The sequence below is a fragment of the Chelonoidis abingdonii genome, chromosome 2, assembly GCF_003597395.2.
Source record: "Chelonoidis abingdonii isolate Lonesome George chromosome 2, CheloAbing_2.0, whole genome shotgun sequence".
In the NCBI taxonomy this organism is placed as follows: Eukaryota; Metazoa; Chordata; order Testudines; family Testudinidae; genus Chelonoidis; species Chelonoidis abingdonii.
Genome location: NC_133770.1, coordinates 210,766,339 through 210,785,322, shown reverse-complemented (window position 1 = coordinate 210,785,322; position 18,984 = coordinate 210,766,339). Strand labels below are relative to the sequence as shown.

Sequence of the window (18,984 nt, the reverse complement as noted above, 5' to 3'; positions counted from 1 at the left end):
AACTTGGAAACTGAAGATTAGAAGCTTGAAGATAGAAGGATCCCTCTCATAGCCGAGAGACAGACCGGAGACTCAGACAAAGGGACACACACCCAAACATTCCCTCCGTAAGCTTTTAAAAATCTTGTTTCCTGATTGGTCCTCTGGTCAGGTGTTTGGTTCCCTTTGTTATCCCTTTACAGGTGAAAGAAACATTAACAGGTAGCTATCTGTTTATGACAACACCTAATAAAAGCAGTCTGATTTTTCACAGATGCTGAGCGCTCCTGTTGGCTTCAGTTGGAATTGTTGGTGTTCAGTACCTCTGAAAAGCTGGGCACTTTCATTTACATATAGGTGCCTAAATATGGATTTAAGTGTCTCATACTTGAAACTCACATTTAAACTTTTTGACTTATATTACCAGAATAAACCTCATATTTAAACATGAGTATTACATCTAAGCAAATAATGTATTGCAAATCAAGCACTTCTGTAGTTGTTGGCACATTTGCAATGTTTTTCTACTAAAAATGCACATTGAGTATTATATTTTTCCCTTTGGGTAACCCAATAAATTTCCTATTTTCTTACAGGTAATCTCCTCTTCTTAATAATACATGTTTCTGTCTGGATGATACTGATGAGCAGTCACATTAATTTAATGCAGTGCCGTTCTCGTATTGTATTTTCTGTATACTGTACAATATGTGATAAACCTTTCTGTAGAGCTGAAATGCACTCTTGCAAAGTATACCATAATTTTTCATTCTTTGTAGCTGAGAAAGTCAAGAATGGTTTGCTTTTGCAGTCAAAACAGTGTTTATCCACTAATTTATCTAATTTAGCCACATACCCAATATTTATATAACCATCTGGCAGAGCAATATTTTAGCAATCAATGTAACAGATGAGAATAGAAAAAGTTGATAGAGAAAATTTCTACATGACTTACCTTTGAAGATAAGTTGATTAGGTTTTGAAAAGCTTCATAGAAAATATTTTAATGGGTTCAATTTGCATTTGTCTTTCCTGTATACACTTTGTCTGTGTTTTAAGAAAAACGTATTTAATGTTTTCTGTCCAAACCTTGCCAGTTTAATAGTATGAGATTAGTCTCATGGGAGATGCAAGATTTAACTAGATATACTTTTTGAGGACCAAACTCAGATGCGTTGTTCTTGCACTGATTTCAACGGAGTTGCTTCTGTTTACCCCTGATTTTGAATATGTCCTATGCCATTTTTTGCAACCATCAAAGGTGATCTTTTTTCGTATCAGAGAAGGTGCTGATGAAAAATTAGCACTGTACGATATCAATAATGCACATCTTAATAAAGATAAAGACCAGCTAACTGACAGATCTCAAAAAGTTGTTGGAAATTGGAAATTATCAAATAGAGATATTTCAGGGAGCGAGGAAAGGAGTTGCGGAGAGATTGGTACTAGGCCCAATGTTGTTCAACATTTTCATCAGTGATCTGGAAGCAAATATAAAATCTTTGCTGGTAACATTGGTGGATGACACATCGATTACCAGAATAATAAATAATGATGACAAGTGATCTGGATTGCTTGGTAAGCTGGGCCCATGCAAATAAAATGCATTTTAATACTGCCAAATGCAAAGTCACATATCTAAGATCAAGGTCGTACCTACAGAATGGGGGTGTTATCCTGGCTCTGAAAGAGATATAGAGGTCATAGTTGAAAGGCAACTCAATATACAATCCTATTGTGAAGCTGTGGCAAAAAGGGCTAATGTGATTGTTGGATAAATGGGGAAGTGGTGATTAGGAGTAGGGAGATGATTTTACTGCTGTATTGGCAAGTACATTGGCAAGACAAATGGGAATACTGTGTACGGTTGTGGTCTGCATATTTTAAAAAGGATGTTAAAAAATTGGAAAGAGTGAAGAAGACTGAGACAACAATGATTTGAGGTCTGGAGAAAATGCCTTACAGTGAGAGATCTAGAGTTCAGTCTGTTTAGGTTATCAAAAACAACACTGAGAGGTGACTTGATTAGTTTATTTTCCTGGGGAGAAAATATTAAGTACTAAAGGTCTCTCTTTATCTAGCAGAGAAAGGCATAAGAACAACAGTCAGACAAATTCACATTAGAAATAAGGCATGTATTTTTAACGGTTGGGTGATTACCCATTGGGACAAATTACTGAGGAAAGTGTTAAATTCTCCATCTCTTGATGTCTGCAGGTCAAGACTGGGTGCCTGGAAGATATGTGTTAGTCAAAAACAAAATATGCTTTAGTGAAACACAAGGTGTTCGGCTCAATATGGGGTAACTGAATGTAATGTAATGACCTGTGTTGTACAGGAGGTCAAACTAGACAATCCTCATGTCCCTAAACTCTTTGAATCTATATAAAAAGTTTGCCCTGAGTGTGTGTATACTGGTCCTTGAACAGAAAGATGGCTTCAACTTCAAAGTTGTTGGTCATTAATACCTTCACAGGTGGGAAATCAAATAGACCTGTAAGATCCTTCTGAAGCAGCTACCTGTCATGGCTCTATTGTACCACTTGTATTTCATTTCCTGAAACCATTAGTTTAATCAAAGTATTAAAAGGCTCAATTTATTTTACTCTCAGATACTTCTGGCCTCATGAATTAAAAAAAATATAAATGCCAAATACTTTCTAGATAAGCAGCTAAAACAGCTCATCTAAATATCATACTATAACTTAATTTAGTTTTCATTAAAGATTTTTTACTTTTCTTATAAAGGAAATCACATCCCTTTTCTAAATGGAACTGATAGGATTTCTTCTGTTTATTTGGAAGTTCTTTGTTGCTTGCTTGTTTCCTTTTAAAAGTTGGATATCAAAAGTCTTTTTCACTATATGTTGATAATGTGTCTCTTTTTGTAGTCCACTGATGATTGATTGTTCATGTGCTTCAAGTCATGTATAACTCATCTATTCAGGCTTTGGAAAACTAAGTGATTCTAATGTAGTCATATATGAGTTTTATGATTCGTAATACTTGAATGTAGAAAACTGTGCCATGTTGTCACAAAAATGTTTGGATGTGCTTTTTGAATGATTTTAAGAAAATAAGGGTTATTTTTCTCTGACACTGCAAATGTTAGAATAATGTGAAGATCCTCCTCAGTTATTTGTTAATGCATCCCATAAACACTTTAAACATTGTTTTGCTGGTTAAAAGAAATTATAACCAGATTTTTTTTTTATTTAAAAGAGTAATACTTGGAATATACACAAGTATAAGTTGCGCTTCATACTGTGTGTACTGGATTCTGACAGGATGAAAATTAATCACTAGGTACTAGGAAAACAAAACTTGCCCTCCCCTCTATTTTTAAGCAACAGTCTAGCACACAGTTTTCAAATGTAGCCGTTTTGTTTTCGTAATTGACCATTTGTGGAGGAGAGGTGTACTTTTTATTGTAACCCTTCCCTTCAGTGTTATCAACATGGAGAAAATGTGTTATCAAAAATTAATAGAGCCTGCCTCTGTTGGTGCTTGCCTACTCATAATTCTTTGCTGATTGGCTGAAGTGCTGATGTGTAAAGAACAGGAGCTGAAATCAAGATACTTGTGCATATTATGCGGATATATGCATAAAAAAAGCAAAGAAATTAAAAAACTCATAATACGAAACAAATCATGGTACATAAATATAAAAATGGTTGAGTGCTAAACAGTGGCTGTTCACCTGCCTTTGCACTCAGATGAGGACAGGAGCCTTCTCCCTTCTACTCCTTTGTGCAGAAGACAGCTGTGTTCCCAGGTATTGTGTTTCCTGAACCGAGGCACTGAAGAAATTTGTATTCCTATAGATAGGGTGTGTGTATGTTACAAGCGCTACACCAGCACAGTTGCTGCTATATCCCTGAGCAACGTAGCTTGGTTGACCTAAGTTTTCATCACAGATCAGGTCTGACATAGTAAAGGATTGTAATGTTGGTACTGTTCCACTACACACCAGCTGACAGAGGGAGGGAACACGTTATTAGTCCAGAAGCTAAAATAATCACTGCCCCTCAGTGTACTCCCACAGTGAGTCCAGAGGCATTCTTCCTGTGTCCAGAGCAGGCAGATTTCTTCCTGTTAATGTGTTTGATGCAGGATTCCTCTCCTTCCTTAGCAATTGGCATGCACCCACCCTGCTGCAGCATTGGTTATTAAGGCCACAGGATAGCCTAAAAATACTTCAGATGCCTGGATGTGTACATGAAAGGAATTAAATATAATGAAAACTGAGATTCACAAAAAACAGATTTTTGATGGAAAAGTGTTAGGATTTTTTTCCTCTGCTGAATCAGAAGCAAATGAACAAGCTTCTCCATGAATATATGGACAGCCAATATTCAGAGTCCTGGGAAATTTAAATTTAAATTAATTAGAAATGATGGTATGGACCAAAACTTTGCTCTCTTTAATCAGGCAAGAAATCCCAATGACTTCCATTCATGTTAATAAAGCAAACAAGCCTTGGCCCAGTGTGTAAAAGTATTTACCATTACATGATCATATTATGCAATAATAGTTTACAAGGAATCAATAATATGTGATCAGTTCAGATCCTTCATTATCACAGCTTATTGTAGTTTTTATCAGCTTTGGAAATGGGACTATTTTTGTCTAGGATAAAAATGATTTCAGGATTTTTGCTTTTTTAATAGTTCAACACAGCTAGAAAACTAGGTTCTTTGAATTTTATATCTGTGTAAGACACATGAAAGATCTGGGGTAAAGTTTCAAAAGATTACTTAAGGAGTTTGTCTCATTGAAATCAATGGAAATTAGGCTCCTAAATTCCTAAAATCATTTCTAAAGATGTGATTTAGGCTCCTGATTTGCTTAGGCAAAATGAATCCTAGTTTATTATTGTGAAATTACTTGATCATCCATTTACACCTCAAGTTTCAATGACATAGTCATTTTCATGTTTGGGGGAAACATAATGGAATTTGAATAAGCTTAAATGGTCTTCTGTCAGATTGTCCTCTACTCAGATTATTCATTCAATCATATTTGAAGTCCATCCTTGTAACAATAATATAAGTATTGGTAGACAAGCCTCCATGTAGGGTTTAAGTTTTAGTTGTATACAGAAATATGAATTTCTGGAAAACCGTTTTTATCATTCTAATCAAAGACCTGTACAGCAGTTACAGCTTCTTTATTTATTCATCAGTAGACCGATCCATTTCTTCCAAATTTTGCTTCAGTGGAATGAGTTGTTACTGACGAAAAGAAGAATCTTTTTGCAGGGTGATTTAAGATCATCTGAATGCTATTTTAATCACTTTAGGAGTGCAACCTATACACTTTACTGATCTGTTATTTACTTGTTTGTTTTTTATAGTATTTGGAAATTCAAACACAAACCACTTTTTTTAAAGCTTAATTAGCATGTCTGATCTTTTACTTTCTACAGTCTTGATAGGCCAGAAGTGTCACCTCGATGAAGGTGAAATTTCATCAGTCACAAAAGTGGTGGTGGTTAGAACAGTGGCCTGGAGTTCAGGAGATCTTTGGGCCTGATCATCCCGTCATTTGTGCATGCGTAATTCTCCTTGACTTCAATGAGAGTCACATACTCACAAATGATGCAGTGACTGGGACACTGGATTCTATTCCAAACTTCCGTTGATTCATCATGTGGCCTTGGGCAAGTCGTGTAGCCTTTCTGTGCCACTGCCTGTCAAATTAGGAAGATAATACTTACCATACTTCTGCAATATATACTACACTTGGAAAAAGTCCTTCAGATCCTTGAATGAAAGGCCTTGTATGAATGCTACATGCTATTATTAGACATAGAGCAGAATTGTTTTTTTCCTTTTAAATATGGGATGATGGTGGCAGTAAACAGACAAAAACTGTGGCTGAGACTGTGGCTGTTTATTTTGCAGGATCTTTCATGCTGGTGAACACTTCTGGGAGGTTTGCTGAACAAAGAGCTCACCTCCTGCTACCCCACCTTAAAGAAAATGACACACATTGTATCGATTTCCATTACTATGTTTCAAGCAAGAGTGGGTCCAATCCTGGTTCTCTGAATGTTTATGTGAAGGTCAATAATGGTCCGCTTGGTAATCCCATCTGGAACATGTCTGGAGCAGCTACTGGCACTTGGAACAGAGCAGAACTGGCAATTAGCACCTTTTGGCCTAATTTCTATCAGGTATATTTTATTTGTTGTTAAATTTTGTTTCTCATATTCAACGAATTTGTAGCCTAAATTTACAACTTGCTTTTTGTCATCAGCAAGACTGAATACAGGCTGAGATGGCCTGATTAGTGAGTAAAATCTAATGTATGTTATGTTGATCAGTTTGTTTTAATTGATCTTTTTTATAGTTGATGCTAAATATATATTTACATATTTTAATATTTAAGAATGGATGATTTGTCATTGATTGCAATGGCCCAGGATTTCACCCATTACCTGTACATCAGGAACATTAGAATTTAGTAACAGAAGATTTTACAGTGTTAGGCTTGTTTGTTTTGCTTTATATTGATAACACTCAGTTGTGGCTCTAGAACCAGATGTGTACGAGTCCACAGGCCTGAATTGCAATTTTAGTTTGTAATTTCAGTTTTTGATTACAGCAGCATTGTTCTGATTAGAGCCTAAAGGTGAAGTAGTAGAAGCTTAATGTGGCCATTTCTTAAGATGCTGCCCCCTGTAGGAAAGTTTACCATGGTTCCACGAACACACACATGTGCACCCTATACCCCACACCCCAAAAGGATGTGGGGGGAAAGGGGATTTTGACAAACTTATAGTAAAATATTTCTGTAACATAAGAATGAGGCTAAAATGCCATATTGATAGAGATACAGGCAATCTCAGAAGACATTCATGTGCTCTCCCTATCTATATAATCTGCATCAGATTTCAACTAATATGTTTTAGCTAATTGAAGTCCAAGGAATCAAAATACTTCCAAATAGCCTTTTTCATTCTACTGGGACCAGTTTAACAGAAGCCTGTAGCTCAGGCTACCTAGATAACTGCAATCCGGCTTTTCAGACTTAGTCACAGCCTCAGGGGAAGATCCTCAGCTTTTGCAAATTGATGTAGCTCCAGTGACTTGAATAGTTACTCTGATTTACACCAGCTAAGGATCTATCTCTCTGTTCCCAATTGCTGTGCCATCTCCTGTCTCTTTGGTTGCATCCTCGCTCTCAAGGATCTCTGTCATAGTCTCCTCAGCTTCCCCATCACAATTATAATTTCCACAGCTGTTTCTGTACTCCACACCTACCTTGGTCCCACTGCTCTTAAAGCTTCCCCTCTAATGAACTCCTTAACCATTCATCTTTTGTCACAAAATCCCTAGAAGTAGGTTTTTCACATCCTATCCAGAATTTTGGTATCTTTCCCAGTGACCTACCAAATGCTGCAGCACTTACTACTTCTCACAAGGCATTAGCCATCTTGTCTCTGCTCCATTTCCTCGAAAGAACAGGGACAGGAAAAACCTCCATAGCAGAATGTGCAGTGGTCTTGCAACAATAGTGACGGAAGCCCATTACTTGGCATATATAAAAGATGATGGGACAATGTACAAATAAATAAGTACTGCAGGAAAACATCCTGTATTGGTGTGGGGATGGACTAGGTAATGTAACAATAGTTCTTCTTCGAGTGATTGCTCATATCCATTCCAGTTAGATGTACGCACTGCACGTGCACATTCGTTGGAAGACTTTTACCCTAGCAACTCCAGCGGGCCGGCAGGTCATCCCCTAGAGTGGCGCCGCCATAGCGGGTAATATATACCCCTACCGGCCCACCCGCTCCTCAGTTCCTTCTTACCGCCCGTGCCGGTCGTTGGAACAGTGGAGCGCAGCTTAGCTGACCTCCGCTTCCCTAGCTACTCGTAGTTATTGTGTATTTAGATATATAGTTATAATCCTTTTATATATATATTTATCTATACTTATGCGTTTTTTCCTTTGCTAGCATAGTTAGTTTAACCATAGTTAACGTGGTTCGGGGAGTAGCCCCTCCCCGCAGCCGGTGCCGGAGCCCATGCCCGGCTCACCAGTTCTTAGTCCGTGCTTGGCCGGCCTCCGGCCATTGCCGACAGGAGATCCACACGACTCCTGTTTATGGTGCCTTGGGGGATCGTATTTCACAGCTAAGTGCCCCATTTGCAAGGCGTTTAAGCCGAGAACAAAATTGAGCGGCATTCCTTCTTGCCGGCTACTTCAACAGAGGGGAAGGAGGGCGGGTGTGGAATGGATATGAGCAACACATCTCGAAGAACAACAGTTACACAGGTTGAGTAACCGTGTTTTCTTCTTCGAGTGATTGCTCATATCCATTCCATTAGGTGATTCCAAGCCTTATGTAGGGGTGGAGTCGGAGTGAAAAATGGCAGAATGTAAACTGCGGAGCCAAAGGCTGCAGTATCTCTTGACTGTTGAACCAGAGCATAATGCGAAGCAAGGGTATGGACCGAGGACCATGGAGCTGCGTGATAGATCTCGTGGGTAGTACATGAGTAGCAGGCGGCAGATGAAGCCTGAGCCCTGGTAGAACGCATGGTGATGTGGCTTGGGGAAATGTGAGCCAAATCATAACAAGTGCGGTGCACGTCATCACCCAAGATGAGATCCTCTGAGAGGAAACAGTAGGCCTTTCTTCGGACTGCTACTGGACCCGAGAGTTGGGCGTGTTACAAATGGTTTTGTCCGCTCAACATAAAAGCGAGCACTCTACAGATGTCAGGAGTGCAACTGTTGTCCCCGTCACGTTGATGTGTAACATGAAAGGTCAAACCACTTTAGGGAAGAAAGTCGGGTGTGGGACGTAACTGCCCCTTGTTTGTAAACATAAAGTATGGTGGAACCACCTAAGAGCCCTGGAGTTGAAAGACTCGTCTGGCGATGTAATGGCTACAAGGAAAGCTGTCTTCAAGACAGGTCTAGCAGCGAGCAGGACGCTAACGGTCGAATGGGGAAGATGTAAGTCTGGTTAAAGCCAGTGTTGAGGTCCCAGGCTGGGGCTGGGCGGCGTACTAAGGGTGTATGCGCTCCAAGCCCTTGAGGAACCCGAAACATAGAGTGTTGAGAACAAGAACGACCACGATGGAAGGTAGAGATGGCTGCCAAGTGTACCTGCGGCGACACCGCTAGGCCCTGCTGTTGCAGGCCGGAAGGTAGTCCAAATAGAGGGGGATTGAGACCCAGCAGGAGTAAATTTAAGCGTTCGCACCTCTAGGAGAGACGGCTTCCACCTGGCCAGGTACATTGACCAGGTGGAAGGCTCTCCTGCCACCTGATAATAACACATAGGAGCACACCATGAGGTGAAAGAAAACTGCAGGCGGCGAAGTCTGCCGTGGTCCTGAGGACGAGTCTGGTGGAGTGGCAGGTAATTGGGCAGGCTATTGACAGGCCGGGCAACGTGGCGTATTAGTGCTGCCTGGAACACGCTGGCAGTGATCATGATGATGCGCGCTCTGGTCCTGCACGTTTGAGCAGACCTTAATGAGCCAGGGGAACGGCGGGAAGGCATAAGTGTGTTCGGCATGCCTCCGATAGCGTGTCCATGAGATCGTCCGGGGAGAACTTAGAAGAGCGGACCTTGGCACATTTCCCGTTCTCCGCGGTAAGCGAACAGGTCCATATGTGGGGGAAAAAAAAACCCACTCTGGCCAAAATGCATCACATCAGGCAGGGCGACCCACTCCATGAGACAGGAAAACCACTGGCTGAGCGAAATTGCCACGGAGAAGGATGCTACAGATATTCATCAGTGGGCTACTGTAAAAGTCCCGAGATGGATGGACTCCTGAAAAAGAGAAGAGGACCACGTCCTCCAGGTTGTCTATGTAGTAACAGTGGCCGTGTGTGGCTGTAAACGGAGGGTACGACTACTGGTCTGTCCGTCGTCCTCCCTGCGCACTAGTCATTCAGTTGGTCAAAGAAAAAGGGAACGGCATGGCCAACAGGCGCCAGCCCCGAAATCGAAGGGGCTAGGCGAATGACCTACTCAGCCGCAAGGTGTATTCTGCAAGGCTCTTATAGCCCTGCGTGGCAAATCAATAAGCCCTGCTTAGCCCCTATAATCATAACACCTGGATAACGGGGGATAATATTATGGAGCTTCTCCATCAAGACTCCGGCCAAGAGTTCACTGCTCTTGGAGGAAGGGAAAAAGGCGGCTAGAGCTTCTCTTCAGGCCTCGTTACCATGAGGAGCATCTCATGGCTTCCGATTTCAAACCTCCGGCCTTTCACGACTTACCATTTGTTGGTAAAGGCCTCTTTGCGGTGAAATCAACTCCAGGCTACAAAGCCTGGAGGGCAACAAGGTCCTAATGAGCTCTCTCTCGGCATGCATACGCGACGACCTAACGCAGGCCTTTCCATCCCCAGCCACACCACCACACTCTGTGCCTAGCCACAGATCGGGCTTTGGCAGTCGACGCGACTGAGGTCGTCGCAGACCGTCGACCTAGATCAAGGACCCTCACAATCAGAGGGACCAAGAATCAAAGGTGCCCCTCACAAGTTCACGCTTACCCACTCCTACTTCCTCTTGGCGTGGTCCCAGTTAACTTCGTCCCCGCACATGGTGGAAGTTTGGGGCCACCTCCAATTTGTTCCAACCCTGTCCCTCTCAGGGACTCCTTCGGGCCTAATTCCTCTTACAAGAGGCGCACGCCGATGGACGAAGGGGGACTTTCCCTAATCCCCGACTCGTACGGAGGTCTCAGACCTATCCTACACCTACGAGGACTCAACCAGTTTATGTTAAGGTTGAAGTTCCGCATGGCATCCCTGGGAACCATTATCCTGTCCTTAGATCCTGGAGGCTCGTATGCCGCCTCTATATGAAGGACGCGTACTTTCACATTGCCATCTTCCCTCCGCACAGGAGATACCTCCGCTTTCTAGCCAACTGTGGGTACTTCCAGTTTACGGTCCTGCTGTTTGGCCTTGCTACAGCCCACAGGCATTAACTGAGTGTGTGGCGCGTCGATGCCAAAGCGCCGATCTGTGCTAGGCACAGAATGTGGTGGTGCCGGCTGGGGATGGAAAGGGCCACGTTAGTCGTCAGGCGTAATGCATGCAGAGAAGAGCTCATTAGGCTGTTGCCCTCCAGGCTTTGTGCCTGGAGTTGATTCCACGCAAGAGGCCTTACCACAAATGGTAAGTCGTGAGAAGGCCGGAGGTTTGAAACTCCGGAGCAGAGATTGCTCCTCATTGGTAACGAGGCTGAAGAGAAGCTCTAGCCGCCTTTTTCGCTTCCTCCAAGAGGGCAGTGAACTTCTGGCGGAGTCTTGATGGAAAGCGCCATAATATATCCCCGTTATCCGGTGTTATGATTTATTAGGGTCTACAGCAGGCTTTAGTTGATTTGCCACGCAGGGATAAGAGGCCTCAGAAGGATAACACCATTGCGGCCGAGTTTAAGTCATTCGCCTTGCCCTCTTCGATTTTCGGCTGCTGCGCAACCTGTATGGCCATGCCGTTCCCTTTTTTCTTCGACCCAACTGAAATGCTATGCGCAGGAGAACGACGGGACAGACCAGTAGTCGTACCCTCCCAGGAGTATCGGATTTGCTGGGATGGTCCGAATAAACAGTGTATGCCCCTCTACGGAGGCACGCGATAGAATGTCCTACCGGTCCCGCTACCTCCGGGACCACCTGCACTGGAGGTCCCGCATTGATGCTACCCTCATAGAGAAGCCTGGATGGGCCTCTCAGGTTGTTGGTGGCACACCAGATCGTGGTCTCTGTCATAAAGAGCTGTACGCGTGGGAAGACACTGAGCGTGTCTGGATCCATGGCAGGAGGTGCTGAAAGATCATGGGCAGAGAGTCCTGACTCTACCACCTTGCCACTTGGCACCCTGGACCGGGGTACTCAAGGCGCACTGGTACCTGGAACGAGATCGGACCTGCGACCAGAGCGGTGCTGGGAGCTCGACTGAGATTCAAGGTTGGAGCGGCTTACGGAGTCAACAGTGCCTGTAGCGGTGCTGGAACCGACGGACTGTGGGATTATCGGCGTCGAGTGAACCAGGACACCAACCTGTGCGGCGAGTGCGACCGGGTGCCGAGGGAGCGGCCGTGGGGACTGGCAGTGGCGTCGGAAGCAGGAGTGCCGACGGTACATGGCCGCTCTGCGGGGACCGAGATCATCGAACAGTGCCGCTTGCTGCTGCGCCGAAGAGAATGGTCGTATCAGGGAGGCTTTGCCCAAGAGGACTGTAGCAGCACGCAAACGCCAACGGTGACGGGGTTCAGAGCAAGTTATCCACTCTGTCACACGGCAACGAGAAATTACCTCGTCGTTGGAAATGCTTCCGGCGTGGAGGAAACAGTAAGCTCGACCACAGTGTGTACTGGCGGCAGCTGTCAGGCACCGGATTCGACGCGCCTTGTGGGACCGGATCGACGGTTGCTGACGTCGCCGGTGCCTACAATCAGGTGTCAGTGCCGGGCACAATCCGGCTTAGACAGGCTCTCTGCCACGGCGTAGTTTTGCACGGAGCGTAATAGGAAGCAGGAAGCTCTACCAGGCGCCGCACCGGGAGCAGTCAGGCACTGATTCTTTGACGGCCCTTGTGGGATGGGATCGAGCGGGTTGCGACGTTGTCGGTGCATGATGGCAGGTGTTTCGTGGCCGGGCGATCCGACTTGGAGAGCTCTCTTGGCTGGGTGCCTTAGCCGGAGCAGCAGGAGCAGGCAACTCAACCCACAGTGCGTGCCGGGGAGCGTCAGGGCACTGGATTCAACGGCCCCTGTGGGAACCCGGGATCGACAGGTGCGACGTTGTCGGTGCCGTGGCAGCTTCGGTTGCCAGCCGATCAATTAGGCAAGCTCTGGCTGCGGTTGGCCGTTGGCATGGAAGCGCTAGGAGGCAGGAAGCCTCAACCACGGCCATCGCCGGGAGCAGGCAGGCCCTGGATTCGACGGGCCCGCGGGAGCCGGAATCACGGTCGCCGGTGTCCTCAGTGCCTTGCAAGGTGTTGGTGCCTTGCAATCCGACGTAAACGAAGTTTCTCTGGCTGCGGCTGCATTGGCACAGAATGCATGAGCAGGGAGCTCAACCCACAGCGCATGCGGGGAGCTGTCGGGCATGGCCCGGGGGAGTCCGTGGCTTTTCTCAACGCCAGAGAAGAGAGGGAGCGCGTGCCCAGTCAACGTTGGTAGCCCGGTAACGGCCAGGTGCCGGTGGAAGTCCGGTGCGAAGGGGGCTTTGTCCGCCGAAGTAGCCAGCGCTCGTTGTGCAGAAGGTAGAGAGAAAAGAAATGCTGAGGAGTGGGCGGGCCGGCAGGGGTATATATGACCCGCTATGGCGGCGCCACTCTAGGGGGCGACCTGCCGGACCGCTGGAGTTGCTAGGGTAAAAGTCTTCCAACGAATGTGCACGCGTGGCGCGTACACCTAACTGGAATGGATATGAGCAAGACATCTCGAAGAACAACAGTTACAAAGGTGAGTAACCGTCTTTTTTGTTTTTTATTTTTATAATCGTAGCACTAGCTGCCTACAGGACAGTGCTATACAATTCCAATCCGTTGATAGGACACCCACGGTGTACCTACCAACAAACAAATCAAAATTAAGCCATAAATATTAAAATAGGCTACATGGTAGTGTTTTAAAGGAGTAGTATTTGTACAATGCAGATCTCTTAAAAACATTTTTGAGTCTGTTTTCCTAATGATTCATGAAAAATGTAGGCAAGTAACTCCCACTAATGCTAACTGAATAAAAAGCAAGACCGATTATTGTGGAGTAAATCCAATTCTAGTCAAACAGCCTAGTATTTATTTGGTATTTAAAGTGGTTTTATCCTATATATTATTAACATAAACACAGGCAAAGATTTAATAATTAGGTTTTTGTTATATTGTGTTCCTATAGTTATTTCATGTTATGGTACCTTTTATGTCAGGTTTCCATTGAGAAATGACTCTTCAAAAGTACAGGCTCTGAGCATAGTAATCATGTTCATCCAATATACATTTTCTTTGTACCAGGTAATTATTTGTGTAGGTTTTACCCTACATGGCAAACTACTGTACTAGATAGAAATCACATTGATAACCTGCATCTAGCAAAGCTAATTATAGGTGAATTACTTGTCATTTAAAGTTAAATTGTCAAGTATTCTGATTATTAAGATGTATTTAATTCCTCAATTAATTCTTGTTCAAATTGCTGCTATTTGAAGCCTGCCCCTCACTTAGAACTGCACCAGTCAGGAAGTATTGTTATGTGTTTTCATCAGAGGGCAACAGAATAAAATATCTGATTTCTTTAAGTATATATGACCTGCTTGCTACCTCTTTAATAGGAGAAAAATCTGTGATTTCATAGGGTTATTTTATGTTGTCAGACCAGTGTGCAGTATTAAAATGTGCTTTAATTTTTTAAGCATAAATAATTGTACAGCTCCATAGATTGTGAGATATAATACCCCCCAGCTGAGTTCAGATTGGTAAGTTTCTCAGCTAATGTTGCAAACAGGGCCGGCTCCAAGTTTTTTGCCGCCCCAAGCAAAAATATTTTCCCACTTCCTCCCGGCCCTGCCCCAACTCCTCCCCTTCCCCACTCCATTCCAATCCCTTCCCCAAATCCCCGGCCCCGCCTCCTCCCCCAGGCGCAGTGCATTTCCCCTTTTACCCCTCCCTGTGAGGGAGGGGGAGAAGCGGAGCAGCGGCAAGCTCGGGGGAGGAGGCGGAGGTGAGCTGGCGGGGGGAGCGGTTCCTCTGCTTCCCCCCCCGGGTTACTTCCTGCGGCCGTCCCCGCTCCCCCCACTGCCGCAGCTCACCTCCGCTCTGGGCCAGCTCCCAGATTTTCATGCCGCAAGCAAAAAAAAAAAAAAAAGTGGGGGGGAAGCCAGAGTGCCACCCCTTGGAAGATGCCTCCCCAAGCAGTTAGGCATACTGTTAAGGGCTTGTCTATGCTAAAGTATTTTGTCAAAGCAAGTTACTCTGACAATCAAAAACTTGTATAATTACATCGTTTGTGCATCTTCACACAGTGTTCCTTCTATTGGTGAAGCGCATCCACAGGTATTGCTCTAGCATCGACAGTGAGAACAGTGCACTGTGGGTAGCTATCCTACTGTGCTACTAGTCACCTTCTGCAGCTAGGAATTGTGGGAAGGGAGAGTGGATAATAGTGCATCATGGGTGTGGGCTCAATGTCCAATGATGCAGTTTTTTCGGTCCCATCATTCCATGGACTGCATGTTGTGGCATTTTTCAATGGTTCCTGTTTACTGTGCACCCACCATCTCCGTTTGAAAGGGTTGATCCTGCACTGCTCTCTACTGTTGTGGTCACTGTTACAAACACATTTCAGCTGGTCATACAGTATATCATGAGCTCCAAATCTGAATAGGAATCAGAGATGCCTGACTTTCTGCGTGCCATGAAAAGAAACAACACCAGATTACTTTTGGCATTCCTAGAGTAGTTGCATACTGTGGACCATCATTTCTGGGCTTGAGAAATAAGCACTGAGTGCTAGGATCACATCGTTATGCAGGTCTGGGCTGCAGAACTTTTGGATACGGAAAGCCACCTTTCTGGAACTGTGCGCGCTGCTTGCCTCAGCACTGTGGCGCAAAGACACCAAAATGAGGGCTGCCTTCTTGGTGGAGAATCATGTAGCGATCGCTGCGTGGAAACTGGCGACTCCAAATTGCTACCAGTCAGTGGCAATTAGTTTGGAGTTGGAAAGCCCATCACTGGGGCTGTGTTAACGCAAGTGTGCAGAACAGTTAATTACATCCTGCTACAAAGGACTATGACTCTTGGCAATGTGTGTGAAATAGTGGATGGGTTGTGCAATGTGTGCAAGTGTGGCAGGACGATCAATTACATGCATATCTCAATTTTGGCCCTGGACCATCTGGTGACTGAGTACATCAATAAAAGGAGTTCTTCTCTATGATATTGGACGCATTTGTGGATAACTGTGGGCATTTCACTGACATTAATGTGGGGTGGTCTGAGAAGGGGCATGACACATGCGTCTTTAGCAACACAGGCCTATACAGAAAGCTGCAAGCAGGGACTTTCTTTCCAGACCAGAAGATTCCAATAGGGGGTGTTGAAATCCCATAGTGATCCTGGGAGACTCAGCGAACCCCTTACTTCCATGGCTCATAAAACTTTACACGGGAAACCTGGAGCAAGTGCAAGGAGCACTTCAACAATACGCTGAGCAGGTGGAGAAGGCCTGTATAATGTGCTTTAGGCAGATTAAAAACATGTTTGCACTGCCTTTATGGCAGGTTAGACCTAAAAGAGGACAATATTCTCATGGTCATAGTAGCTGGCTGTGTACTCCATAATATTTGTGAGACTAAGGGTGGAAAGTTTCCCCTAGAGTGGAGCACAGTGACAGTTCGCCTGATGGCTGATTTTGAGCAGCTAGATACCAGGGCTATTGGCAGGGCACAATGGGGGACTATTCGAATCAGGGAGGCTTTGAGGTACCATTATGACAATGAACATCAGTAATGTATCTTTCTTTACAGCACTCTGGCATATTTTGTTAACTTGTTGCCTTCCGTGAAAATTGTGATGATTCCCAACATGATATGTAGTCAGCAAATGATCAAATTGCAACTGTGTATTAATTTCAGCAGCAATCACCATGTATGAGAGACAAATAAAGATTGGTTATCTTTCAGAGAGTATGTTTTTATTAAATATCAATTAATAGCACATACAAAAGGCTTGGTGGGAATGCAGATAACAAGGAAGGGTAATGTAGGCTCTTCTAGTTATGTGTAAGTCCAGCTATCATTTTGGAAGCTGTCCAAAGGAGTAGAGTGAACACGGTACCAAGATGGGGTGGGAAGCTGCAAGGGACATGTGGGAGGAGTTTGGGGAGGGCATGGAAGGCAGTTCTATATTGGCTGCAGGTGGGACTGGGCATGCATGTATTCTGCCTGCAGCATGATTAGGGACTTCAACATCTCCTCCATCACTTTTATAATCTGTTCCTGGCCCATTACAATTTTCTCTTGTCTCGCCTTTATAATTTTCTTTTAAAGTCTCTCTCTACATCGTGCATTCTTGTTTTTCTACTTGTGAGGATAGAAGCACCTCTTTAAACATGTCCTCCTTGTTCCTTCATGGTTGTTTCCATACCTGATGTAGGTACTTGCTGGTGTGTAGGAGGTTCCCCTAAAGGACACATCTGCAGAAACACAAGAAACAATAAACAAAAGCATGATTGTTAGTGCACCTTTTTTTAAAATACGAATCAGTTTCTCACTGTCCCTTGGCAAGCACAGAGCTTGGCAAATGCCCTAAACATGGTGAGGTTAGCCTGGGGGCGCTCAATATGGGGCAAAGGTCTAGGTTTTTTTTAAAAGAGGATCACTGCAGGCGACTAGGAACAATATTGTAAATTCTGCCACCATTTCCACAGGGGGGATGTAGAGTGGGGGAAGGAGTCATTGAAGCCGATATCTCACTTCTGAGGATAAGCAAGGATGCATCTCCTTATGTTGCTCACCTGTGTGCCATTTTGGTCCCTGCACAAGTGACTGCCAATTGGCACGGCAAAGTTTCCTACAGTGGGGGAAAGAACAAAGCAGCTCTGCCAAGGAACCTTCAGCAGAGGATTGACAAGTACCTCCAGGAAAATTTCTTAGAGATCTCTCGGGAGGATTCCTGTGAAGTCTCGGTGTGCATTAACACACTGTTCCGCTGCACTGCTTAGCTGTACAGGGGAATGTGAAGCACATGCAAGCACATACAAACACAATTAGTCTTGTAAATATCTATTCCTTTACCCACTTGTAGAATATACAAAGAAAAGGACAGCTTTACCTCATATAACCAAGCAGCATCAACTCAAAAAGATTACTTACCAGAGCTCTCCTTTCCTGCATCATGCATCCCAGCGATGGCCTCCTGAGACTGGCTAGACCCCTTCCGAAGTGGAAAAGAGGTCCCAGCTTTCCATGCTACAGGATGACCCTGCCGTGTGCGCCTCATTGTCATCCAATTCAACCTCCTCGTCCATGACTTCATCCTCCGGGTTGAGTCCACTCTCCGCTGTCTAGCCCCGCCGAAGTATCCACAGGGCTCTTGGTGGTGGAGGTGGGGTCACTGACAAGGACAGTGTCCACCTCCTTATAGAAGAGGCAGTTCTTTGGCGCAGCACCAGAGTGATGGTTTGTCTTCCTTGCCTTCTGGTACGCTTACCCAAGCTCCTTTATCTTCACACAGCATTCATATGTGTCTCATTCAGAGCCCTTATCCAACATGCCATGAGAAATCTAACTGTAGTTATCGAAGTTCCCATGACTGGAGCGGAGCTAGGACTGCACAGCCTCTTCTCCCCACGGTGCCAGCAGATCCAACAACTCAGATATGCTCCTAGCAGGAGAGCATTTGTTTCATGGAACCGCCATGATCAGCTAGGAAGATATGATGTGAACTCTCCACGCTAAGGAAACAGGAAGTGAAATTTCAGAAATTCCCAGGTCCTTAAAGGGGGAGGGGCCGATGCTTGTGTACATGTATGCAAGGCAGCAGAGTTCGAACTGCTGACCAAAGCAGTCAGGATGGGCATTGTAGGATACCTCCTGGAGGCCATTTATAGTGACATAGCCAAGTGCCGTGTCTACATTGTCATTTTGTTCTAAATTTGCCACAAAAAGCTCTATGCCTCTTGTTGGTGGTTTTATTTTGTCGGCAAAGTGGGAGAGTTTTGTCAGTGAAAGGAGCATTGTCGTGTATACATCGCTACTATTTTGTCGACAAAACTATGAAGGGTAGACAAGTCCTTAGTTACACTCACTCCCCTCTTTTTGAATGATTTGCTTTCTAATTCATTCACTCTAGAAATGCAGAAAAGGACTGTAATACTTGATTAAAAAATACCAACAAACATAATTTTAAAATAAGAAACGAAATTTGAAGAAAGATATAAAGTATTTTTAGTAGAATACGCTTGTCTTTAGGCTATTGCATTTTATTTAACATCATCTCCTAAGTA

The 18,984-nt window shown here is 44.4% G+C and overlaps 1 protein-coding gene across 9 annotated transcripts in view; it reads left to right on the top strand.

The window, feature by feature from the left end:
* PTPRM (protein tyrosine phosphatase receptor type M) overlaps positions 1-18,984 on the top strand; it is a 766,944-nt gene that overhangs the window by 268,444 nt on the left and 479,516 nt on the right. For all 9 annotated transcript variants that reach the window (XM_032777081.2, XM_032777080.2, XM_032777089.2 and 6 more), the window contains exon 3: positions 5,886-6,157. In XM_032777081.2, the coding sequence (XP_032632972.1) occupies positions 5,886-6,157 (272 nt within the window). The remainder of the gene's footprint in view (positions 1-5,885; positions 6,158-18,984) is intronic.